At 41.1% G+C, this 26,759-nt stretch overlaps 2 protein-coding genes across 2 annotated transcripts in view; one reads left to right on the plus strand and one right to left on the minus strand.

The window, feature by feature from the left end:
- OPRK1 (opioid receptor kappa 1) overlaps positions 1-26,759 on the minus strand; it is a 122,943-nt gene that overhangs the window by 8,541 nt on the left and 87,643 nt on the right. The window contains exons 3-4 of the mRNA XM_061598754.1: positions 26,192-26,524; positions 1,219-1,571 (exon numbers count right to left, since the gene is read on the minus strand). Of these exons, the coding sequence (XP_061454738.1) occupies positions 1,219-1,571; positions 26,192-26,454 (616 nt within the window). The 5' untranslated portion in view covers positions 26,455-26,524. The remainder of the gene's footprint in view (positions 1-1,218; positions 1,572-26,191; positions 26,525-26,759) is intronic.
- On the plus strand, positions 10,016-10,303 carry LOC133375585 (small ribosomal subunit protein uS14-like). The gene has a single exon (XM_061607332.1). It carries the CDS (start codon positions 10,016-10,018, stop codon positions 10,217-10,219), a length of 204 nt encoding a protein of 67 aa, XP_061463316.1. The 3' UTR covers positions 10,220-10,303.

The raw sequence follows: 26,759 nt of genomic DNA on the forward strand, positions 1-26,759 counted from the left end.
AGCGACACCAATGGCTTTGTGACACAAAGTGGCTCTTTTTTCTTTGGCTGCATAAAGATTAGAAAGAGAGAACTAGATAAGATTGCTATAAATTTTCATGGACACTCAGAGCATTAATTTGAACTTGTTGACGGTAATTCTGTAAGCTATTCATTTTACTGATGTATTACTGATGTTTGCAATATTATCCTGTTCTTTGTGTTTCTTTTAATGTTTTTGTCATGGCCTTTGGCTAGCACAATAGATATAGATATATTTGATTCAAATCCTGAAACCACATATTCATTCATTCATTCATTGGCGATCACTCATGGCCGAGTAAGATTGTCTTCCAAGATAAGGTCTTTAACAATGGGTCCGTGACATATATGTCAACATAGCTTGACTGACTTCAGGAAATGACTTGAGAGTGACTCATCTGAGGAGAACACTAGTGCATGAATAGCGGCTATATTTCATAGTGTAATACCATGTAGTTTTCAATTCTGTGTGCTTCTGAATTACAATCCACTGGTTATCACACAATTATTCATTTCATATTAACAAGGCTAAATTGTGACTGTACTTTTCATGCCTGAGATACAAGCAACATAAGTTAATAGAATGTGAGGCAATGCATTTTTATTCTTTTCTGTATGCTATCACATTCAACTTGTTCATCACTTCAGGCCCCATGAAAAATACATCATGGATTCAACCTGTCTGCATGTGTCTACTGCATGCAATTGATTCATATGGCTTAGGTTTTGTGAAATAGAGTGATGCCACACACCTACAATTGCTACTCTCTCACACACACACATGCATTAAAAGAATCAGGATGGACTCGATTTTTTTTTTAAGTGGCTTTCCAGAATTTAAGGCAACACTGGGTGAGATGGAGCAATGGTCTGACTCAGTAAAAAGCAGCCTCCTATGTTCCTACATTGTTCCTACATTCCTATCTTCACACTTACAGCTTAATCTCTTCAGTAGTTTTCAGATGAGAATATTGTATTGTAGTCTACAATGTTTTTCCATTACAACTGTGATATCTGGACATCTTTCTTCTTAAAAATAAAAAGAGCACTTTTCAGGATTCTAAGAAGAATTAGCCAAGCACCTAGTAGTGTCTAGGAATCAAAAGTTAATTATGTTAGGCTACTCTAGGCTATTTTTTTAAAAAGGTTGTTATTGAACAGCAACAAATCACCTGCAAATAAGAGAGCCTTCACTTACCTTCCCTGACCTTGGTACCTCCAAGGACAATGGCTGATATACCAACCGATGAAGATAAGAGCCAGATACATATATTGATAATCTTTGCCTTCAGAGGAGTACGGAAGTCTAGAGCCTTCACAGGGTGGCACACAGCAATGTATCGGTCAACGCTCATCATGGTCAGCGTGAATATGCTGGTAAACATGTTATAGTAGTCAATTGAAATAACTATTTTACACAGCACATCCCCAAATGGCCATGAGTTCATCAAGTACTCAGTACTTTGGAAAGGCATAGTGGTGGTCACTAGGGCATCTGCCAGGGCCAGATTGAAAATATAGATGTTGGTTGCTGTCTTCATCTTTGTGTACCTGGAACACAAGGACATTTTTTATTATGTCTCCCTATAAGCTGGTTTTGTATAGAGAATATTCTAAAACAACCATTTAAATTAGAGCTGAGTTGACAGAGAGAGTGCTTTTTGTGAAAGCTTTCACACACGCCTCAAAGCACCTCCTCTTTCAGTTATTTTATTTTATTTTATTGTGGAGTACGCTAACAGACTAATGGGGACAAAAAACCTTTGGCTCTCCAGATGTTATTGGACTTCAGCTTCCACTCAGGCTAACCTAAGACATTTTGGTGCCTATGATAAAGGACATATTGCAACATCCTTCACCATTCCATGTCCAGGAGCAGATGGGCTGAATTTTACTTGAACACTAGTGGTGTCCTCCACCAAAGCTGAGTGAAGTTGAATACTCTGTCTGCAGGGCAGGCCGTTTGGCACACATAGTGCTTTCTCAGCACTGTTTCCTGCTCCCCAGAATCTACCACCTGAGCTGACTGCTTCATTCTGCCTAATGGTAGAGCTGGTCCTACTCCCACTGTAGTCCAATGCACATTGACCATGCTGGCTGGAGCTGATGGGAGTTGAAGTCATAGAATCATAGAACTGAGTTGGAAGGGGCCTATAAGGCCATCAAATCCCACCCCCAGCTCAATGCTCCAACAACAGCTGGAGGGCCACCAGTTTTCCATCATTGACCTATGGATAGGAAACCCATCACTGTATTTCCAGGGCAACTGGGCAATGTTTCCTGCCTTTTCATGTTACACTGTGGCAGTCTCATCGCTTACCTTAGCAATCCATAAGAATCACATCCTTGCCTTCCCTGTCCTACCCACCCCTATGAATAAGGGGAATATTTCCTTATTTTCCCTCGGAGATGATGCTATATGGTCACATCTGAGTGCCTACATTGTCATTTAGACTATATTTAGACTTGATCCAAAGGCAAAGACAATAACTTGATTATTCACTTTTGCATAGAATCAGAGGGGGAGACGGAATTAACCCCTCTAAGAAAAGCACTGTAACTTTACAGTTGACAATGAGGACATTGAACTAGTCAAGGATTATCAATACCTTGGCACAGTCATTAACCAAAATGGAGACAATAGTCAAGAAATCAGAAGAAGGCTAGGACTGGGGAGGCCAGCTATGAGAGAACTAGAAAAGGTCCTCAAATGCAATGTATCACTGAACACTAAAGTAAGGATCATTCAGACCATGGTATTCCCAATCTCTATGTATGGATGTGAAAGTTGGACAGTGAAAACAGTGGATAAGAGAAATTCATTTGAAATGTGGTGTTGGAGGAGAGCTTTGCAGATACCATGGACTGCTACCAAGACAAATAATTGGGTGTTAGAACAAATTAAATCAGAACTGTCACTTGAAGCTAAAACGATGAAACCGAGGTTATCATACTTTGGACACATCATGAGAAGACATGATTCACTAGAAAAGATAATAATGTTGGGAAAAACAGAAGGGAGTAGAAAAAGAGGAAGGCCAAACAAGAGATGGATTGATTCCATAAAGGAAGCCACAGACCTGAACTTACAAGATCTGAACAGGGTGGTTCATGACAGATGCTTTTGGAGGTCACTGATTCATAGGGTTGCCATAAGTCATAATCGACTTGAAGGCACATAACAACAACAAGAAAAGCACGGATGCTGTATTGTTTAATTATAGTTCTGTTTTCTTTCCCATTTTTTCCAAATGTGTAAATTGCTCTATTGATTGGTTTTGTGAGGGTAGCTCCTTTGGGTGCAACTTGTCACAGAAAAGTGATATATATATATAAAATGAGATCATTATCTAGCTCTCTACTCGATCACACAGCATGAGAGAAGAAAATAATGCTAAAGAAAAACTCAGGGGAAGAAACAATGGTTGCACCAGCTGACACAAAAAGGTATGTTTGGGCTTTTTAGGGGGCATTTAACATCTTCGGCAAGCTCACTATTCTCCCCCTTTTTATTATTTTTTGAAGAAGAAAATTTGGAACAGTTTTAGGTCGACTATCATTTACAGACAGTAGCACTGACATTTACCAAGGCTTGGATAGCAATTTATACAGTTTATTTCATCCTTTAACTGATTTATTGCTGCACTGCTGTGTTACCAATTAAGTTTTACTTGCCAGAGGCAGAACTGAATTTATGAGTGATTTTAATTAGATCATGCAAATTAGCCAAGCCATCATAAAGCTGCTAGATTTATTTTCACAAAATAAGATCAAACAATAGCTAAATGAGGATATAATTTTCTTTGCTGCAGATAAGTGTTGCCCCCTTGTCTTTCTCTTCTTTACAGAAATGTTAGTTGTTGGTTTTGCCCACCAAACAGTTGCCATTAACCTGTCAGCCTTTAGCAACATTCATTATTATTGCGGCATGACCAAATGTTCAATGGGCTTAATGACTAAGTATAGCCACTCTTAGCTGATTGTATCATGGCACGTTTTGGTCCATAGTATTTAAGAACATAAGAAGAGCCTGCTGGATCTGGTTCATCTAGTCCAGCATCCTGTTTCACCTTGGCCAAACAGTTGCCCATGGGAAGCCTGCAAGCAAGACCTGAATACAAAGAGCACTCTCCTCTCCTGTGGTTTCCAGCAACTGGTACTTAGAAGCATGCTGCCTCCGCCTATGGAGGCAGAGCATAGCCATCATGGCTAGTAGCCACTGATAGCCTTTTCCTCCATGCATTTGTCTAATCCTCTTTTAAAGCCATCCATGTAGGTGGTCATCACTGCCTCTTGTGGGAACAAATTCCATAGTTTAACTATATGCTGCATGTAGAGGTACTTCCTTTTGTCTGTCCTGAATCTTCCAACATTCAGCATTGTTGGATGTCCACAAGTTCTAGTGTTATGAGAGAGGGAGAAAAACTTTTCTCTGTCCACTTTCTCAATGCCATGCAAAATTTCATACACTTTTGTCATATCACCTCTTACTCGCCTTTTCTCTAAACTAAAAAGCCCCCAATACTTCAACTTTTCTTATACTCACACATGCAAACAGTAGCACGATCACTGTGAATGCACACATATGGAGGGCTTTTCTACATAAGCTGAAGAGAAAGTTTCTAGCAAGGGTGGAGTAATACATTCTGAAATGCTGGCACGCTTCCTGACCATCCCCAAGCCACACCCCTGTAGCCATGTCTCTTATAAGACTCTAGGACAAAAATGATTTTTTGACCAATGCACACATGATGACTTCAATACCAAGGTAGCTTTTTACTTACACATACCCCAATGCCCTGCTTCACTTAACATCCAATCTAATGAATAGCTCTGGTGGACTCAAAAGCTTACTTGCTATTTTGTTACATTTTGGTTGGTCATAATAATGGGACTGGGATTTTTCAAACTAAAAGCGGCAGTTGAAACCTTTAGCTATGCATGTTAACCTACCTTTTACTCTGTTTTGCTTATTTGGTGAGTTTTTCCCTGAGAAAAGCTTAGCTATTTGGTATGCAAAGGACTGCCAAATAGCACCTCATCATAATCATCCCTGGTGTGAAATAAGTGGTTGCACTTTGCCCCCGCCCATTCCTGAGCCACTACACCACTGCATTCAGGGGGGTTGTCTTCTCACACACACCCATTCCCTGTTAGTGCTTACTATTTGCATAGGTGAACATGGTGAACCTCTTTGCATGGATGGCTTGTCATGTGGATCAGTCTAAAGGCTGCTATATTTCAAGGAACTGCCACACAGATGTTTGCGTGTACAAAATACATTCCACATCAATGGCAAATACTTACTGGAGATCCTTACTAGCACTGTACAAAAACTAGCACAGCACCAGCTCCTAAGGAGAGTAGCTTAGTTCTTTGAGGGGTAGTTGGAGAAACGAGACACTCAAGCTGTCATCTACATACTAATTTTGAAGAAGTTTGGAGACACCATTGAGATCTTCAATACACATCAAGAACAATTTAGCAGTATTTCAATACTCGTTCTGTCAGCATAGACCAGCCTTTTCCAACCAGTGTGCCTCCAGATGTTGTTGGACCACAACTCCCATCAGCCTCAGCCAGCATTGCCAATGGTCAGGAAAGATGGTAATTGTGGTCCAACAACATCTGGAGGCACACTGGTTGGGAAAGGCTGGCATAGACGATAAAATCAGGGATCAAAAGCTTTTTAAGTACCTGTGTGTCTGGGTTGTCATGCTTCCCAAATTGTTTATACAGTAAATGTTTATCGATTACAGCTAGTAGCTGACAGTGTGGCAGGGTGCAGGCACTTACCTAACCTTCTGGCTGGTGAATCACTACTGCTTGCTGGAAAGCGGAGGGGCAAGGCAGCAGTGAGGCCTGTGCAGTGCAGACACATCAGCAGAAGCACTGGATTGGCTCCGCTGATGTGTTTCCACTGTGCCACTTGCACCTGCCATCTACAAAGATAGAGAATTACATTTTTGTATGTGTTGGTGTTATTACTTTGCTTTTTTCCTGTGTTACTACTGTTTCTACAGAGAATCTAATCTAGAAAATTATATTTCTCTCATTATTCATTCTAGAAATCTGCGTCAAATTTATTTTTATTAATGTCAAAGCCTTTGTATTGGTCAGTGTCATATGATGGTGAAGACAGCCTTTTGTCTTTCAAATGGGAGGTTATGCTCTATTTCTATTTTGGGCACATTAACAGTTGAATCTAAAACTGCAGTTTGATGTAAAATCAGACTGATTACATTATGTTGCTACTTAAGCAATGAATCTAGCTGCTGGGAAAAACAAACTTAGCCTGCCCAAGATGCATGCTTTCAACCTGCTATGCTTAAAGTACTCCACTTAAGGAAAGGTGGGCATGGTAAATTAAAAACACAGAGCACACCTAGAATTTTTCAAGAATATATTTCCCCTCCCTCTGGTTTCTCTTGTGCAAAAAGAGAGACTCCTGATGTCCTTTGGAAACTATTCTGCAGAACAGTCAGTGCCATTATTCCACAATTGTTTGGGGGGCTTTTTTTTAGTGTTGCAAAGTGTTGCTGTACTTGATTTACTATGATTTACTATAGGAAACTTCATTAAAATTACAAAGTAAATCAAACATATTTAAACTGACTATCTGAATGATATCAACTGTTTTAATACAGTTGCTTCTGCCCTGCTAAAACAAGATCAGTACAGCACGTCTTGTTTCTGTTATTTGGGTTGATTGCAGGTGTTGCCACCACTCACCATATGCTCAGAGGCACATGTTACCAAATTCTTCTAAACTACACAGGAAGCTGATTGGACTGTTAAAGACCAACCCAAATTGTGTTTGCATTTTGACAAATTTGTAGGGCAGTCCAATATCTCAGAGAGGAGGTCAGGTCTCCTGCTCCACTGGTGCATTCACTATAGCTGCCCAATTTCTCTGCTTTTTAAGGTTTGATAGTGTACACGTGGACATCACCAAATGGTCAATATAGGAATCAAATTGATTATATAATTGGTAGCAGAAGATGGAGAAGTTCCATACTTTCTGCAAAAAGACCAGGAGCAGACTGGGGTACAGATCATGAACTGGTCGTATCGAAAATCAGACTAAAGCTAAAGAAGAAGAACAAAGCAATCATAACGCCAAAATACAAATTAAATCACATCCCAGAAGAATATAAAGATCAAATAACGAACAGATTTGAGGCTTTCAACTTAGTTGACAGAGAACCAGAAGAACTATGAAGTCAGAGACATGATAAGAGAAGAATGCGAAAAGACAATACCTCTAGTTAAAAAGAGAGAAAGACCTCAGTGGATGACTGAAGAAACTCTTAAAATGGTTAAAGAGAGAAGGAAAGCAAAAGCAAGAGGAGATAGAAACACAGTCAGAACCCTAAATGCAACGATACAGCGACTAGTACGTAGGGACAAAGAGAACTACTACAATAGTTATTGTATAGAAATAGAAGAGGACAACAAAAAGTGAAGAACAAGAGCCCTATTCCAAAAGATTAGAGAAATGAAAGGGAAATTTAAACCACGAGTAGGGATGTTGAATAATCAACAGATGAACTCACTGACCGATCGAGATGAAATGAAAGGAAGATGGAAGCAATACGCTGAAGAACTCTATAAAAACGATGCCAGGATGACAGATTCATTCATGGAGGAACCGTATGATGAAGAACCAGAAATTTTAAAATGTGAGATGAAAGCTGCTCTTAAAATACTTGGAAGAAACAAATCACCAGGAATAGATGGCATACCAATAGAGCTGCTACAAGCTACTGAGACTGAATCTGTCCAAACCTTGACAAAAATCTGTCAAGAAATATGGAAAACTAAACAATGACCCACAGACTGGAAGCGTTCAATATACATCCCAATTCCAAAGAAAGGGGATCCCAGGGAATGCAGTAATTATTGAACTATACCCTTAATATCCCATGCAAGTAAAATAATGCTCAAGATTCTACAGCAAAGTCTCTTACTATATATGGAGCGAGAAATACCAGACGTCCAAGCTGGATTTAGAAAGGGAAGAGGCACCAGAAATCATATCGCAAACATACGTTGCATAATGAAACGGACAAAGCAATTTCAGAAGAAAATCACCCTGTGCTTTATAGATTACAGCAAAGCTTTTGGCTATGTAGATCATGAAAAACTACAAAATGCTTTAAAAGAAATTGGGGTGCCACAGCATCTGATTGTCCTGATGCGCAACCTATACTCTGGACAAGAGGCTACTGTAAGGACAGAATATGGAGAAACTGGTTGGTTCCCCATCAGAAAGGGTGTGAGAGAGGGGTGTATTTTATCACCCTATTTGTTTAATCTATACGCAGAACATATCATACGGAAAGCAGGACTGGACGAAGATGCAGGAGATGTGAAAATTGGAGGGAGAAATATCAGTAATTTAAGATATGCATACTACTAGCAGAAACCAGTAATGATTTGAAACAAATGCTGATGAAACTTAAAGAGGAAAGCACAAAAGCAGGACTACAGCTGAACGTCAAAAAGACTAAAGTAATGACAGCAGAAGATTTAATGTAACTTTAAAGTTGACAATGAGGACATTGAACTTGTCAAGGATTATTACCTCGGCACAGTCATTAGCCAAAATGGAGACAATAGTCAAGAAATCAGAAGAAGGCTAGGACTGGGGAGGGCAGCTATGAGAGAACTACAAAAGGTCCTCAAATGTAAAGCTGTATCACTGAACACTAAAGTCAGGATCATTCAGACCATGGTATTTCCGATCTCTATGTACGGATGTGAAAGTTGGACAATGAATGAAGCGGATAAGAGAAAATCAACTCATTTGAAATGTGATGTTGGAGGAGAGCTTTGCGCATACCATGGACTGCAAAAAACACCTATAATTGGGTGTTAGAACAAATTAAACCAGAACTGTCACTAGAAGCGAAAATGATGAAACTGAGGTTATCATACTTTGGACACATCATGAGAAGATGTGATTCACTAGAAAAGACAATAATGCTGGGAAAAGCAGAAGGGAGTAGAAAAAGAAGGCCAAACAAGAGATGGATTGATTCCATAAAGGAAGCCACAGACCTGAACTTACAAGATCTGAACAGGGTGGTTCATGACAGATGCTTTTGGAGGTCACTGATTCATAGGGTCGCCATAAGTCGTAATCGACTTGAAGGCACATAACAACAACAACAAAGAAATATCTGTGGGCTACAGGTGCATTCTTAAACCGCAAGGTTTTCTGCCTATTTGTGAATTAGAGCTATAGTCTCTAGCTGCTAAAAGGGTGAAGCAAAACTTATAATTGCCCGGGCAGAATAATAGTTATAGAAAATAACTATAGTTATAAAAAAGTCTTCCTTCCGCATAGCATCTGAATCTACGGTGATCGCATTGAGATCTTTGGCGAGCTGTACAAAGTGAGCTATACGCTCGGATTGCGTAAGCAAGCCCTTTAGCTTAGGATAGTTACTCAGAGGGTTGTTAAGCAAGCGTTTCTGAGTTCAGGACTATAAGTTTTGTAAGGTTTTGTTTTGAAATGAGCTTATGGGAAGCATCAGAATGGCATGGGGAAAATTTTCAATTTTACATTGTGGAATGTGAAAAGTCCATGCTGACTATAGTATACAGCCACTCTTGGCTGTATAATTAGACAGGTGCCATCTCTATGATCTTTTGGCACCTACTAAAGACTTTCCTCTTTCAACAAGCCTTTTAAGTAGAGACCTTATCCAAGTCTGTGTCTGTGCTGGAATTGCTTTTTAAGATGTTTTTAAGTTTTTTAAAAAAAGATATTTTAAAGATGTTTGGTTTTAATATATGTTTTTAAAGATGGTTTGTTTTAATATGTTTTAAAGTCTTTTGTTTTTAACATGTTTTAAAGTGTTTTTATTTGCTGCCGTGGGCTCCTTCTGGGAGGAAGGGTGGGATATAATTTAATAAATAAATAATATGCAGTTTTCAGATAGTTAGTGTTATAACTTGCATTTCCTTCCTTTATTTAAAACTATATAATGTTGCTTTTTTCTGCACGTGAGGCGGCCGAAACGGGTCACCAGCAGCTCTACTGGAGCCACTCAAGGAAGTTTGGGCAGGGGTCCCACTCCTGCCGCATGTGCTCGAACCGCCATGGCCTGATCCGCAAGTACGGGCTCAACATGTGTCGGCAGTGCTTCTGCCAGTACGCCAAGGACATCGGCTTCATCAAGTTGGATTAAGCACCTGGCTACCACGATGGCTTGAAGAGGACTGCAGACTTGGAAGCTTTGGCCTGATGAGCCTCCCCTGCCAGACATGCTTTTGTGTAATAAAATGTTGCTATGATTTATACTAATGCTTAACAATTTCAATAACTCATTCAAATTAGCCTTATGATCAACATCTGGAAAACAAAACGGTTCCATGGCAAGTGACCCTAATGAGAAAAGGAGTCCAAGATGGGTGGGAGTTTCTAAAAAAGGAAATTCTAAAAGCACAATGGCAAGCAATTCCAACAAGGAAAAAAGGGGGGAAACAGCAGAAGAAGCCAATGTGGCTTCACAAAAAGCTTAGAGATGACCTGAAAACAAAAGAGGACACATACAGGAAGTGGAAAGAAAGCCAGGCCACAAAGGAAGAGTATACGCAGGTATCACAGAATTGCAGGGAAGGCATCAGGAAGGCTAAAACTGAGAATGAGCTGAGGTTAGCGAGAGATACTAAAAGAAACAAAAAGCTTTCTTCAGGTACATCCATAGTAAAAGACAGACAAGAAATGGTGGCATAGCTACTCAATGAGGATAGCAAAATGATAACAGATGACAAAGGAAAGGCAGAAGTGCTTGATTTCTACTTTGGTGTCTTCTCCCAAAAGAGGGTCTATGATCCTCCTGGCAAATGTGAAATACAAATTGAAGGGGCGGGATTACAGTTTGAGATTGATAGACAAATGGTCAAGGAATACTTCATCCCTTTGAATGAGTTCAAATCTCCAGGGCCCATTGAACTGCATCCTAGAGTATTAAAGGAACTGGCTGAAGAACTCTCAGAACCACTCTCTATTATCTTTGCGAAATCATGGAGGACTGGTGAAGTGCCAGATGACTGGAGGAGAGCTAATGTTGTCCCTATCTTCACAAAGGGCAAAGAGGAGGAACTGGGGAACTACAGACCAATCAGCCTAACATCAGTCCCTGGAAAAACTCTGGAGCAGATTATAAAGCAGTCAATCTGTAAGCACCTTGAAAGCAATGCAGTGATTACTAGGAGCCAACATGGATTTATGAAAAACAAATCCTGCCAAACTAATCTTATCTCATTTTTTGATCAGGTAACCTCCCTTGTAGACTGTGAGAATGCTATGGACTTCAGCAAAGCTTTTGCAAAGTGCCCCATGATATTCTGATTAGCGAGCTAGCTAAATGTGGGCTGGATGGAACAACTATCAGGTGGGTCCACAGTTGGCTCCAGAATTGTACTCAGAGAGCAGTTATCAATGGTTCGTTCTCAAACTGGGGGGAAGTAATGAGTGGGGTACCACATTTTTATTAACGACTTGGATGAGGAGGTACAGAGCATGCTTATCAAATTTGCAGATGATACAAAATTGGGGGGAACAGCTAATACCGTGGAAGACAGAAACAAAATTCAAAGGGACCTTGATAGGCTGGAGTATTGGGCTGAAAACAACAGAGTGAAATTCAACAGGGATAAATGCAAAGTTATACACTTAGGAAAAAGAAACCAAATGCACAGTTATAAGATGGGGGATACTTGGCTCAGCAATATGACATGTGAGAAGGATCTTGGAATTGTCGTTGATCACAAGCTGAATATGAGCCAACAGTGCAGTGTGGCTGCAAAAAAGGCAAATGCTATATTAGGCTGCATTAACAGAAGTATTGTTTCCAAATCGGGTGAAGTATTAGTTCCCCTCTATTCAGCACTGCTTAGGCCTCATCCTGAGTACTGCATCCAGTTCTGGTCTCCGCACTTCAAGAAGGATGCAGACAAAGTGGAACAGGTTCAGAGGAGGGCAACAAGGATGAACAGGGGACTGGAAACAAAGCCCTATGAGGAGCGAGTGAAAGAACTGGGCATGTTTAGACTGAGAAGAGAAGACTGAGGGGAGATACGATAGCACTCTTCAAGTACATGAAAGGTTGTCATACAGAGGAGCGCCGGGATCTCTTCTCGATAGTTCCAGAGTGCAGGACACGGAATAATGGGCTCAAGTTTCAGGAAGCCAGATTTCGACTGAACATTAGGAAAAACACCATAACTGTTAGAGCCATACAATGATGGAATCAATTACCTAGAGAGGTAGTGGGCTCTCCGACACTGGAGGCATTCAAGAGACAGCTGGACAACCATCTGTCAGGAATGCTTTGATTTGGATTCCTGCACTGAGCAGGGGGTTGGACTTGATGGCCTTATAGGCCCCTTCCAACTCTACTATTCTATGATAATACTGAATGATTGCTCATAAAATAGCATCTTAAAAAGAAGTGACTAAACATTTCCCCAAGACACCCAAGGCACACACAGAGAAGGAAAATTACGGGTTTTCATCCACATGGAAATGAAACCTATGACCAGTAGTGGACGGTGTGGTGGGGCAGTGATGCAACCAACTAGAGATCAGGTGAGCAATGCTAACCTGATGTCTGGTTGGTTGCATTGCTGCTGCTTACCAGGAGGTAGATGGGGAGAGGAGAGGCAGTGGCAAGGTTGACATGGTCTGACTGCACGAACTGGAGCTCCAGATTGGCTCAACCAGTGCATTTGCATCATGAAGACCTCACCACTGCCTCACCTCTGCACCTCTACCTCCTGGTGAGCAGCAGCAATGTGACCAGCTGGAGGCGAGGTAAGCAGCACCACCCAACTGTGCCATCTGCCCCTGCCTATGGCAAGTGATGGTGAAGCAGGTACACATTCTGAATATGGTTCACTTACATCAGGGTGGGGAACTTTTCTCAGTTCAAGGGCCATATTCCCTCATGGATAGCCACATGCCAGAAATGGACAGGTCCAAAAGTAAAATATGGGTGTGGCAATGTATGTACAGCAAAATACATTCCAGCCATGCAAAAAATATACACATACACACCTCCATCCATCCAAGCAAGCAAGAGGTATTATCTCAGTTCAAGGCCAAATCTTACCCAGGCAAAAGCACTCTAAGAGGGTGGGGAGCAGGGCTGGTGATGGGTGTGGTCTGGTGAAGGGGTGTGGCCTGGGGAGAGTCACAAGGGCAGGCTAGAGAGGCCTGGAGGACCACTTTCAGCCCCTGCACTTGAGGTTCCCTATCTCTGTCTTACATTAAGCTGCCTACATACAGTAACTTGTGCCAAGTTCTACCCAGAGCTTTGAAAAGTTATTTTTTTGAAATACAAGTCCCATCAGCCCAATCCAGTGGCCATGCTGGCAGGGGCTGACGGGGGTTGTAGTTTTAAAAAGTAACTTTTCCAAGCTCTGGTTCTACCAAAGGCTCTCTTCTGGCTAACAGATCGTATGTAAGACTTGCTCACGTACAACTGAAATAGAGATGGGCAGTGTTCTACCAGCATGTCTTGAATTGGATTGGAAATAAGCTCAGCCATCTTCTGCATTTTATTTCAAAGCCAATCTGGCATAAATGAGTGTGTGAGCGTGAATGTGTGTGTGTTGTTCATCTCTCGTTTAGCTGTGTGTGAGGAGGGCTCTCTCTATGTGATTAAGACTTCAGAAAAATCAGGTTTCCTTAGTGTGTGGAGGGATCCTGACACACACACAGTTGTATACATGTGAGGTCTGTTCTGACCTTCAGCTGAGCCTGCATAGGTTGGGGGGAGGGGGGCATGGACATAATAATAATGGACATAATAGTGCTTCCCTTTTCCTCCATGTATTTGAAATATATGAATTAAGACTGTCTGAAAGGGCATTAGTCACCTTTTCTGAAAATAAAAATGTCTTAAATGTTTTAGCCCATCCTTAAAGAGAAGGAAATTCAACCTTTGTTAATCTGTCAACTTTTTTCTTTTCCTTTGGATACTTTTTCCACTTGTACAATATACTTATTGAGATGAGGAAAATAGAACTGTACACTATATGCTTAATGTAGTTGCACTGTAGATTGATATAGAGGTATTATACTTTGCTTATTTCTTACTCTAACACCCACATACACCCAAAAGACCCAAACTTCAATTTGTGTCATTATTTAGAACCCTTCAGCAAATATGTAAAGCTATAGAAGATATTTGTCCCAAAGTGCAATCACTTACAGTGAATTACTTATTTTATTTATTTATTTATTATTTTATTTATACCCCGCCCTTCCTCCCAGCAGGAGTCCAGAGTGGCAAACAGAAACACTAAAAACACTTTAAAACATCATAAATGTAAATGTACTGCCTTCAAGTTGATCCCGACTTATGCGACCCTATGAATAGGGTTTTCATGGTAAGCGGTATCCAGAGGGGGTTTAACATTGCCCTCCTCTGAGAGGCAGTGACTGACCCAAGGTCACCCAGTGAGCTTCATGGTTGTATGGGGATTCGAACCCTAGTCTCCCAGGTCCTAGTCCAACACCTTAACCACTACGCCACACTGGCTCTCTTTAAAACATCATACTTCTATTCAATTGCCCATCAACTCTGTCTGGAATTCGTTTGGAGCTCTTCATAGTATAAAATCATAGACTCATAGAATCATAGAGTTGGAAGGGGCCTATAAGGCCATCAAGTCCAACCCCCTGCTCAGTGCAGGAATCCAAATTAAAGCATACCCGACAGTTGGTTGCCCAGCTGCCTCTTGAACACCTCTGGTGTTGAAGAGCCCATAATCTCCCTAGGTAAATGGTTCCATTGTCTTACTGGTCTAACAGTTATGGTGTTTTTCGCAATGTTCAGTCAAAGTCTGGCTTCCTGTAACTTGAGCCTATTATTCCGTATCCTGCACTCTGTGAAAATCGAAAAGAGATCCTCGCCCTCCTCTGTATGACAAACTTTCAAGTCCTTGAAGAGTGCTATCATATCTCTCCTCAATCTTCTCTTCTCAAGGCTAAAAATGCCCAGTTCTTTCAATCTCTCCTCATAGGTCTTTGTAAATAAATAAATTGGAAATTGATTCCACTCTTTAATTGTTATGGGGAAACTTCTGTTCTAACAAGAACTACAGAAAGAATCTTGGGATTGTCGCCAACTAAGTTTTACTCAGAGTAGACCTATTAAAATCAATGGACCTAAGTTAGTCATATTCATAAATTTCAATGGGTCTATACTCAGTAGCACTAGCATTGGATACAACCCATATTCCTTGAGTAGTCTGTTCTGAAGACCTAACTAGGACCCCATCTGCACTATACATTTAAAGCAGTATCATACAACTTTAAACAATCATGGCTTCCCCCAAAGAATTCTGGAAACCGCAGTTTGTTAAGGGTGCTGAAAGTTGTTAGGAGACTAGGGTTGCCAGATTCAATCCCTGAGACTGATCCTGTATCTTTAGGAGAAAAGAAAGTCAGCCAAGTGCAGGTGTTCTTGCAACCCTGTAATGGGAAAAACCACAAGGTGGAATTCTCCCTCCTCCCTGCACAACTTTTAAAGATACAAAAGACCTCTTGGAGGCTGGGCCTGGCAACCAAGAGGTCTTCTGTATCTTTAAAAGTTGTGCAGGGGGAAGGGAGAATTTCACCTTGTAGTTTTTCCCATTAAATTGTTGCAAGAAAACCTGCATTTGGCTGACTTTCTCTTCACCTAAAGATACAGGATCAGTCTCAGGGATTGAACCTGGCAACCCTATAGGAGACCCTTATTCACAGAGTAATCAATCTCTCTTCCTACAAAACTCTGGGAACTGCAGCTCTGTGAGGAGCATAGGGGCTCCCTAACAATTCTTCACCAACTACTGTTTAAAGTGGAATGATACTGGTTTAAACATATAGTGCAGATGGGCCTTAGATGTCATGAGGAGAAAACCTGTCTACCACCAACTTTCATATCATGGTAACAACTAACAAGAGAAATGTGTGATGGCACATCACCATGTTCAGCAGTTCCCCACCTCTGTCCCAGTTTGTTCCCTGCTGCTTGCAGAGTGCTAAGAAATGCTGAATGTGATAACATCATGTCACATATTTTATTAACTAGATGTTAATTGAGAGTCTTGTGGGGGATGAAGGATTAGTGGCAGCCAGATATCCTCTGTAGTATGTTGTTTGGCTGAGATCTACACATAGGAAACATGGGACAATATTTCCCCTGCTGACCAAGGTGTAGGACTTTGGGGTGAGGCCCTGGAATAGGAACCCTAGAGAGCAGGTTTATAGGAGATTCATCTGTCCCACTACTCACAGCCAAGGCACCCAACTAATGACCCAGAGTTTGCAAGCAGCCTGCCTGCTGATATAAAAAAAAAAGAAAAGAAGAAGAGGAAGCCTCAGTAAGTGCTTTTGATGATGAAGATCTGGGGGTTTTCAACATGAAACTTCTCACCTGGTGCCTCTATTATGCATTCATTCATTTATTTATTAGAATTATTAGTCACTTGTTACCCAAAGGACTGCAAGCAACTTACAACATTGTTAAAAACAAAAGTAAATATACCATACAATAAAAACAAATAATAAAACAATAACAACCACACCCATACAACCACAGAAAGTTTTGGCAGCCCACAAATACAAAACATCATCCCTGTTGATCACATGCCTGAGAAAAAACATGTCTTTATCCGGCACTGAAAATATGTCAATAAAGATGCCAGGTGGACTTCACTGTGGAGAGCATTCCAAAAATGGGGAGCCACTACTGAACAGGCCTGCTCCCTTGACACCACCCTCCGAGCCTCCCTCAAATTAAGTCATTAGCCTCCATGCAGTTGACATCATGTGGAAAGGATAGGGCTGAGACTTCTCCTGCAACATAGCACGTTCTGCCACCTCCTGCCACCTAGAGACTATCATCTGAAGGTAACCTGTTATAAATCCAAACCTTGATTGTCTTTTTTATGAGGGCAGAGGTGAACTGCGCCCGTTCCTTGACCTCTCCGATCTGGCCATGGTGACACATGCCTTAGTCACATCCTGTTTAGATTACTGTAACGCGCTCTATGTGGGGCTGCCTCTGAAGACTGCTCGGAAACTTCAGCTGGTACAATGTGCTGCAGCCAGAATGTTAACTGGGGCTGATTACAGGGACCATACAACTCCCCTGTTAAAAAAGCTCCACTGGCTGCCAGTTTGTTTCCGGACACAATTCAAAGTGCTGGTGCTAACCTATAAAGCCCTACACGGCTTGGGTCCAGGCTATTTGTCAGATCGCAGCGCCCTCTATGTGCCTGCCCGGGCCCTGAGATCCTCAGGAGAGGCCCTTCTTTCAATACCTTCATCCGCACAAGTACAACTAGTGAGGATACGAGATAGGGCCTCTCAGTGGCTGCCCCTAGGCTTTGGAATTCCCTCCCTAAAGAGATAAGAATGGCCTCTTCCCTGCAGTCCTTTTCGTCACCAGGTAAAAACTTTCTTATTTCAGCAAGCCTTTGATTCTGAAGGTGGCTAATGATAGGCCCAAAAGGAGGTTATATTGTTCTTGCTTGTTTATTTTTTAATTATTCTGATTTCATGAGTATAGTTTTTAATTATCAGAAACAGTTTAATGCTATTTTAAATTAGAGTTCATTTTTTAATTATATCTGTCTATATTTATTTATTTATGTATTATATGCTTTTAACTTTGGTAGGTTTTAATTGTATCTGTTTTTTATCTGGAAGCCGGCGTGAGTTCCAATTTGGAAAAACGGCAGGGTATAAATAAAGTTGTTAATAATAATAATAATAATAATAACATGGATGGGATAGGTCACCATACATTTAAAGCATTCTTATACCACTTTGACAGTCATGGCTTCCCCCACCCCCCAAAAAATCCAGTATGTAAAGGGTGCTGATACTTTCCAGCATTCTTTAGGGGAAACTCTTACTGTTAATAGGAGGTCTGTCAGGAAAATAGCAGTCTCCTCTCAGCATCCTTCACAAACTACACTTCCCAGGATTCTTTGGGGGAAGCTATGACTGTCTCAAGTGAAATAAAGGTCTGGTGTGGGTGTGGCTCCCTGATTAACCAAGCAGCTGTGAGTCTGGCTTTTAGAATACTGAAAGTTGGTTCTTACTGAGCATAACCAGGCTTATCATTGACTTTAATGTTAAATTTCTTAAATTAATTAAAAATCCGCTAGGCATTGTTTTAACTTTTAAACTGCAGAAGACAAAGGTCAGAGTATGGGGCAAAGTCAGTAACAGGATTACACGTACTCTGTGAACACGGCAGATTTTTAATGAATTTCAACAGATTATGAGAACAAAGTCCAACAGGGGTCTGTTTTTCTCTCTCTCTTTTTACACTTTGAACTCTCGATTCTCTCTGACTGTTTTATGCATCGCCATGAAAACCTAGAGGGTTGTTAAGCAAGTGTTTCTGAGTTCAGGACTATAAGTTTTGGAAGGTTTTGTTTTGAAATGAGTTTAAGGGAAGCATCAGAATGGCATGGGGGTATTTTCAATTTAACATTGCGGAATGCAAAAAAAACAGGTTGGCTATAGTATACAGCCACTCTTGTGGCTGTACAATAATGTATATTCCTAGCCCTGTGGAAAGTACTCCCATCAGCTCCTGCCAGCACAACTATGCTGGCTGCAGCTGAGGGGAGGTGTAGTCCTAAACTTCTGGAGGATACCGCTTGGGGGAGTCTGGATTAGAAGAATACCTATGAGGAGGTGTTGCATAGCATGTGGTGGGTTTTGTTGTGTGTCATTTCATACATATTTGTTCTTCTGTTTCAAAAATACAACGCTTTTACATGTTCATAAATATGTAATTTTTAATAGGTAAGGGATATATTTTTATTGTGAGTTAATAAAAACTATTAACAGAGAACTGTGTTTGGACTGTTATGCAATAAGGCAAGGGTTGCCAATGTGGTGTCCTCCAGATGTTTTGGACTACAACTCCCATCAACCCTACTCCATATGGCCAATGGTGAGGGATGCTGGAGTTATATTCCCAAAAACATCTAGAGGGCACCACAACGGCTATTCCTGTAATGAGGCATTGTACTCACGATATCTTAATCCTGATTTGTTGCTTTAACATTGTTTAACAATAGTACACAAAGAGAGTGGTAGAAGAAGGTTTTTCCCTAACTTCTTAATACATTCCTCTATGTGAGGTTGGGATTCTTACAGCCCAATCCTAAGCAAACTGCATTAGTGATTGTAAGTATGGACTATGGAACCATGCATGGATATTTTTCCTGAAATATAGTCAAACACAGCAGAGAAACAAAAGCATCTTCCCCCACCCCTCTTGTTGGAATTGTATTCATACTGCAAAATAACTGCAAAAATGTTTCTTGTAAAAACCATTTTTACATAGAAAATTGTTCAAATTACTGGAGACTTGCAAGATAATTAGGAAAAGTGGCCATCTTGGAACTTGATGACAGTCAGCTGTTCTTCCATTTAACTGGCATCCTGGGGCTATTGGGACCAGTACATTGAGAGAATGACTCCAGAATTACTAGATTAATCATATTGTGCTTATGGGAGCCAGTTGACAGTGGCATCATAGTGGCAAATCCATAAAGCTGAGCCTCTGTTTCTGTTATAAGCTGAAATTAGTGTCTCTCTCTCTCTCAAAAAAAAAACAACAACGTTAAAACAAGCTGAAACATTTCCAGTGAAGACCCTCCTGTGGGAAAAAAAGTGTGTTAAAATAACAAAGGCTTTTTCCATGTATATGATTTCCAGGGTTAAAAATGCATTAGGAAAGTGCCCTGCTATTTTTAGTTTTTCTTTAAACAAAAAATCCACTCCTGCTTCCTGTAAAAAGTGTCTCTGTTGCCCTACAGAAATCCAGCTGGGATTTTACATTTTACTTCTCTCTTCTCATTATTTCTTCTATTTATTTATTTTTTAAAAACCCGCATTTTTCAGATAAATTCAAGATAATTTACAACCCAAAGCACAAAAACATTAGTACACTATAAAACGGGGGAATCCAATGTGGTGCCCTATAAATTTTGTTGGACTACAGCTCCCACAAGGAGTTTTGACTATTGGGCCATGATGGTCTGGCTGATAGGAGTTGGCATCCAGCAACATCTGGAAGGCACAGCATTGTCTACTCCAAAACATAACACTTTCCATTACAATAACAAATATTGACGTCAAAGCCAAGCCCCCATAACAAAATCCAAAATAGCCATTGAAACCAAGGCCCCATCTGCATGATTCATATAAAGCACTGTCATACCACTTTAAACAGTCCTGGCTTCCTCCCAAAAATCCTGGGAATTATAGTTTGTTTTGGATGCTGACCATTACTAGGAAACCCCTAATCCCCTCACAGAGCTATAGTTTCAGAATTCCCTGAGAAGAGGAATTGGTATTTAAACCACTCTGGAAATTATAGCTGTGTGAGGGGAATAGGGGGTCTCCTAACAACTGGGCAGACAAAGTCATCAGGGCAGATTACTGCTGGCTGAAAAGTCCACCCAGGGCAAGATCAGTTTTTGGCAATGCCCTTAAAACTGCTGTACCAGTAAGATGAAGAGCCCATAACTGGCACTACTGGAGGGCAAGACCTGACAAATTAACTTGCCTGTGCTTTGTACCCCAACCCTCAGCTGACCTCTATCACTAGCAACTGGTATTGCATCAAGAAATTTTCTGCATTGCCTCCCAACACCTCACACCTGAAAATGACCATTTGTCCTTAAAATGTTCTTTGCCACCACACCAAGGAAGACTCGTGACACAGAGATGGAATTATGTTATATTTGTTCCAAAGAATGGGGGGTGGCAAACACGCCCCCGCACAAGGTGGGAATGCCATTGCCCTTTCTTTGCCTCAGCACCAGAAAGGGAGCATAGGCACATGCTTTGCATGCACATAGTGCTGAGTCAAATTCCTGGTTCATTAAAAAGAGCTCAGATGGAAGGACACCTGGCAGTTCAAAAGGAGAATAGCAGGACAGATACATCAGTGGTCTTATTTTATGTAAGGCAGCTTCTTAGATTTGCCCCCATTCTTTCTTTGTCTTCTTATTCTAGCCTTATAATCTATTCTGGTGGTTCCAAAACATTTTCTCCCATGACCATTTGAAAATTGCTGATGGTCTAGGTGGACCACTGGATGATTTTTCTGCCTGTTGCAGCAGTTGTCATGTGTTGTGCTAGGTGCTGTATGGTTTTTTATTTGTATTTTTATTGCTTCTTTTATTTCTTATATTGTTTTTTATTCTGTTACAATTTGCATTCCATAGAATCATGGAATAGTAGAGTTGGAAGGGGCCTATAAAGAAGGGAAGGAAATAAGAAGGAAATCATGGAATCATAGTATAGTAAAGTTAGAAGGGTTCTATAAAGCCGTCAAGTCCAACCCCCTGCTCAATGCAGGAATTCAGCTTAAAGCAAACTTGACAGATGACTGTCCAGCTGCCTCTTAAATGCCTCCAGGGTTGGAGAGCCCCACTACCTCCCTAGGTAGCATTCAAGTGTGCAATACAAAAACATACACTATAAGAAACAAAGGAAGCAATAAAATACAGTTACAAATCAATATAAATATTTAATATGAACATGCCACAGACCACCTGAATGAGGCTCGCAGATCACTGGTGGTCCATGGACCACAGTCTGGAAACCTCTAGTTTATTCTTTCTTTATGCAGTCAGGGCTCTTCTCTTGGAACAAATTATAACTTTGTTGCTCAGATGATCCACTCAAAGGTAATCAAAGTTAAGTATTCCTCTTGAGTGGATGACCTGAAGGGGATGTGAATGACTAGCTTGCTTATGAGCATCTAAGTGAGTCCATGGCTGAGATGAGGTTTGAACTAGATATATACTTTGATGTGCACATTGCTTTAAACAGAGATAAAATGAGTTAAGGCCATTCACCTAAGGAGTAATCGTTTATGGGAATGTAATATCAGAATCCAGCTGCCTGAAGGAACATATGGATTGGACCATATGGCAAACCTTGGTTACAGCTCATGGTTAGTCAGCTAAACCACAAGGCTAGATTCAGATAACACACTAAGCCAAACCATGTCTTAGCTCAACATGGTACAGCAGCAAAACAACCAGAGAGGAGTGAAGTGGCCACATTCTCTTATTCCAGAGCCCACACACTCACTCATGCTAAGCTATTGTTTGGCTTAGTGTGACATTCAAACCAGACCAAAATAAAATAGGTTGGTATTATTCCCATATTACAGATATGGGGGTATTGAAAGACTAGCTTGCCTAAGAGCATCTAGTACAGGGGTAGCCAGCATAGTGCCCCCCAGATGTTATGGCCTACAACTCGCATTATTCCTGACTATTGGCCATGCAGGTTGGGGCAAATGGGAGTTGTAGTCTGTGACACCTGAAAGACACCACATTGGCTATCCCTAAATTAACGAGTTCATGACTGGCATAAGATTTAAACTGGATACTTCCTAGTTCGCAACATCTCTCAGCTATTATCATTTTCAAAATATTAACTACCACACAAAGAATCTAGTAGGGAAGAGTTTGAGTGTTCCTTACCTCACCAGTGATGCCTAGCAACACTACAATTGTTGAAAATGGAAGAGCAACACCTGTATACAAGCATCTGAAATTTATGGAAGGAGAAAGGAAGTGATGTTAAGAGACACCTGGTTAAAAATAAAAAAAAATCCTGGTGCCTTGGCAGGTCCTCTGAGATGAAGCCCCATGAGCTCCAGGAGTAGCATCCTAGATAGTCAGGGATGGGACTTGGGAGCCAAGGGAAAAGCCCATGGTCCCAATAGTGGAGCCCACAGAAAATGCTATGTCTGTCAAAGGTGTGCAACTATCCGATATGCTCACAAGTCTCCTGTCAAGCAAATAATAAATCCATATATTATACCAGGCTGTTAGAGATTGCACACTCCTGACTATGTGTCACAAGCAGAAATCAAGAATTAAAGTGCTTAACTCAAGTTAAATCCAACCTACACATCAAGGCACATGTCTAACACACATATTTGCAGCATATTATTAAGACATTACATATGTAGAAGAAATTCCTGAAAATATCTGCCCATTTTGCAGATGGGAAATTCTGACGCTGAGAGTCTCTTGTCTGAAAGACTGTCAGTGAAGCCATGGCACAAAACCCTTGGAAATACACTGAAGGAAGTAAACCAACTTGGCCATAACTCTAAAGATCATTTTAAAGACTTAAGGAATTAGCAGCTTCTGCAACTGTTACAGAGAAGTAAGCCCCATTGAGTTCCGTCAGACCCCCCAGGGGTGTGTGTAGAGTTGCAGCCAAAGGGTCCAGTCAAGTAATTAAGCATCTAGACAATCATTTCCCTGTTGCACACAAGCTTCCTTTCTGCAGATACATAGAAATATACCCCTTTCCATACAGACACACCCATACCCCCTTTTACACACACACACACACACACACACACACAGAGAGAGAGACTCGTTTATGCCCCCTTCCACACAGACAAGAAAAAACATTGTCACACACTCCACCTTTAGCACATGTTAGAAATTGATTGTATAATATATAATCCTATTATATATACAGTGATTCCCATGCCTATGTTTTGTTATATACACTTTTCCCCCCAATTAAAAAAAAATCATTTATTCTGTGCACTTAGAGGCACTTCCTTTGGAGGATTACAATAAAATGTAAATGTTGTGCAGGTGTCTACATAACCTTGTTCTGATATATTTTCTACCGTGTGTGTGTTTCTTTTTTCTCTGCCACCTTTAGCAGTCTGGCTTGCTGAGTACTGGACATGGTTTACCATCAAAGAGTCAAAACTGGGAACAAAACTGTATGATGTGAGCACACCATGAAGGATGAAGCCAAAGATTTCAATCACAGCGTGACGTACACAGGACATTTAGTACAGAAAGCTGGCTGCTTTCAAAATGGGTAAAATAAAATAAAAAATAAAAATAAAAAAATATATAGAGAAGAAACAAAAGGCCCAAACAGAAATGACTATGAGATCTATCAACTCTCGGGGGGGGGTATTTTACTTTAAAATAGCTATTGGGGACTCTTGATTTGAAAAGCAGTGGAGGGGGAGGAGATATTTAAGGTATCCCCCTCCCCACATCTTTTGTCTCAGTCAAAACTGGCCTATCCTGAAGCTTCTATTAGCTCTATTGGTGGGGATTAGGGCAGTACAGTTAACTGTATGATGCCTACATTTTTTGTTGTTGTTGTTAGGGATACTAACAGCTTTGGAGGAGGGCATTTTAGATCAGGGAAATGACAAGGGATAAAGGGTTAATCCCACTCCTACAGCATCAGGGCTTCAATCAAAACCAGAGCCCACAGCAGATGATTTAAAGTAAAAAACAAAATCAGGAGATCTGATCAAAGATTTCCTCTATTACATCAGCTTCCCTCCCAGAACTCCATCAAGTGTACTGTAAACAAAACATCTGTAATGTTTGTATGTGTGCGCGCGCGTGTATGTGTGTGTATATATTTAATATTCAATGTTATTCATACTCAGAGTATTGAAATCAGTGAATCTACTTTGAGTATGGCTTACCTGGATCTCTCTCATACATAGATATATATTTCTCTTTGTATGTACACACACATATACCTTGGCAACAATCTAATCCACTGTGTGCCCATTTATGGATGATTCCCACAAGCGCAACAAAATACTCTTTCCCCCCACCAAATAGCAACCAATAGGGTTGGTACACACCTCCCATCCATATTCCCTTCTCGTACTTCCCCTCCACTCTAAACATAGGAAGCTGCCTTATACTGACTCAGACCATTGGTCCATCTTAGTTCAGTGCTCTTTACTTTGACTAGCAGAGGCTCTCTAGAGTTTCAAGCAGGGGACATTCCCAGCCCTATATGCCAGGAATTGAACCTGGAACCTTCTGCGTGCAAGGCAAATGCTCTACCACTGAGTGCATAAGTAATTGACATTGCATCTAGATAGAGGGCTGGATGGGACACACAGAAGCCCTGCTCAGATAGCCTACCTCACACATTTCCCATCACATGAGAGGGTAGAGCACTTGCCTCTAGAGCTGGCTTCCTGCTGTACAAGTTCAGCCCCATCCTCTGGACGCCTGTGGGGGTCAGACGATTGGTGATATGATGTAGGGGGTGGAGCCAGCAAGCAAGCCCTTACTCTCATGTGATGGAAAACAGTTGAGGGGAAAGTCCCTGAGTAGAGCTACAGTAACCTCACATTTACCCAAATGGCCCTTTGTGCTGCCTGCTCATGTGCCCACATGTAAGTGGGGGAGTGAATAAAACAGGACTCTCTCGAGCCTGAGGGAATCTTTTCTTTCACAGGCTCTGCATTTATGGTTGACTGAAAGGAGAAAAATATTGTAAAGACTAAACCTATAGGCATTTGGGGTATATGTGTATTATATAACATTGGTACTAATATAGATCACATTAACAGCATCTTATCCCTGGGGTGAGGAGCTCTACCCACATTTTTCCCCAGTACTTTCCAGCAACTACTCTATCACATCATTCAGACTATATGACTTTGAAATTTCAACTCCATTTTCTCTTTCAGTTTTCTCTACCTGTTATTCTTACAACCAATTGGAGACAGTCTCTGACGGACACTTAACACAGTTAAGTCTGTGCCCACTGCCCAGATACCTGTTTCCCCATAGTTGGTTTAGCAAGGAACACTGTGGGGAAAGATAGCTCAAGGAAGAAATATTACATAAATGAGGTGTTTCCACTATCCCACTTACCCACCACTTGGGTGTTTGGATTCTGTGATTTGCAAGCATTGATTCTGCAAGGCATGAGCCTGTAGCCTGGATCTGGCACTCAAATATTCCTCAATAAGAAAACATCCTCGAGCTCTGGAAGCCCAAGAGACTCACCTATTAAGCACCACAGAGCTTTTCCTTCTCTCATATTGACACGAGCACATAGGAGTTGCCTTGTAACGTGTGAGACCATGGATCCATCTAGCTCAATATTGTCTAAACTGAGTGGCAGCAGCCCTCTCCCAGCCCTACCTGGATATGCTGGGAATTGAACCTGGGACCTTCTGCATGCAAAACAGATGCTCTACCAGTGACCTATGGCCCTTTTGCCTTAGTTCCTTTCAATTATGTGAATTTCTCCCAGTAATGGCACCTCAAAGAACCACCACAGATTGCATATCTCTTACCTTATGATGACAAACATGACCAAAGAGTTGCCAACTAAGCCCACTACAAAGACCATGGAGTAGACTGCAGTGATGATTATGGGAATAGCTGGGGAGATGTTGGTGTCGTTTTGCTGTAAGTCCTCATAGATGCCACTACTATTGTTGCCATATTCTGCCCAGTCCACAAGCCAGCTACTGCTGCTACTGCTTGGCAGTGGACATGGTCCTGGGGAGCAGGTGGGGCCTGGCTCCTCACGAAAAATATATACCGGGGATTCCATGGAGGGTTCTACCTCCAGCCCAGGTAGAGAAGAGGAAGTACAAGGACGCAAACAGGAGCAGATGAATACACTGGAAAGAGAAGAATGATAACAAAAGTGTGCAATTGATGGAGACAATGCTCAAGATGCTGAAGTTGTTGCTCAAACATTATTGTGAATATAGAAGGAGAGGAAAGTATGGGAAAGAGGAAAGCTCATCGTGGTAGGGGAGGCATTCATAAAAACATAAATGTGAGAACATCACACCCTAACAAAATAATAACCTAATCCACATTCCATGCTGTGCCAGTGTGCTTTTGATTTAA

This window comes from Rhineura floridana, chromosome 1, assembly GCF_030035675.1.
Source record: "Rhineura floridana isolate rRhiFlo1 chromosome 1, rRhiFlo1.hap2, whole genome shotgun sequence".
NCBI classification, from domain to species: domain Eukaryota; kingdom Metazoa; phylum Chordata; class Lepidosauria; order Squamata; family Rhineuridae; genus Rhineura; species Rhineura floridana.

Coding starts and splice junctions, on each gene's coding strand:
- LOC133375585 (XM_061607332.1), top strand. CDS start 10,016: ATGTTGCTTTTTTCTGCACGTGAGGCGGCCGAAACGGGTCACCAGCAG.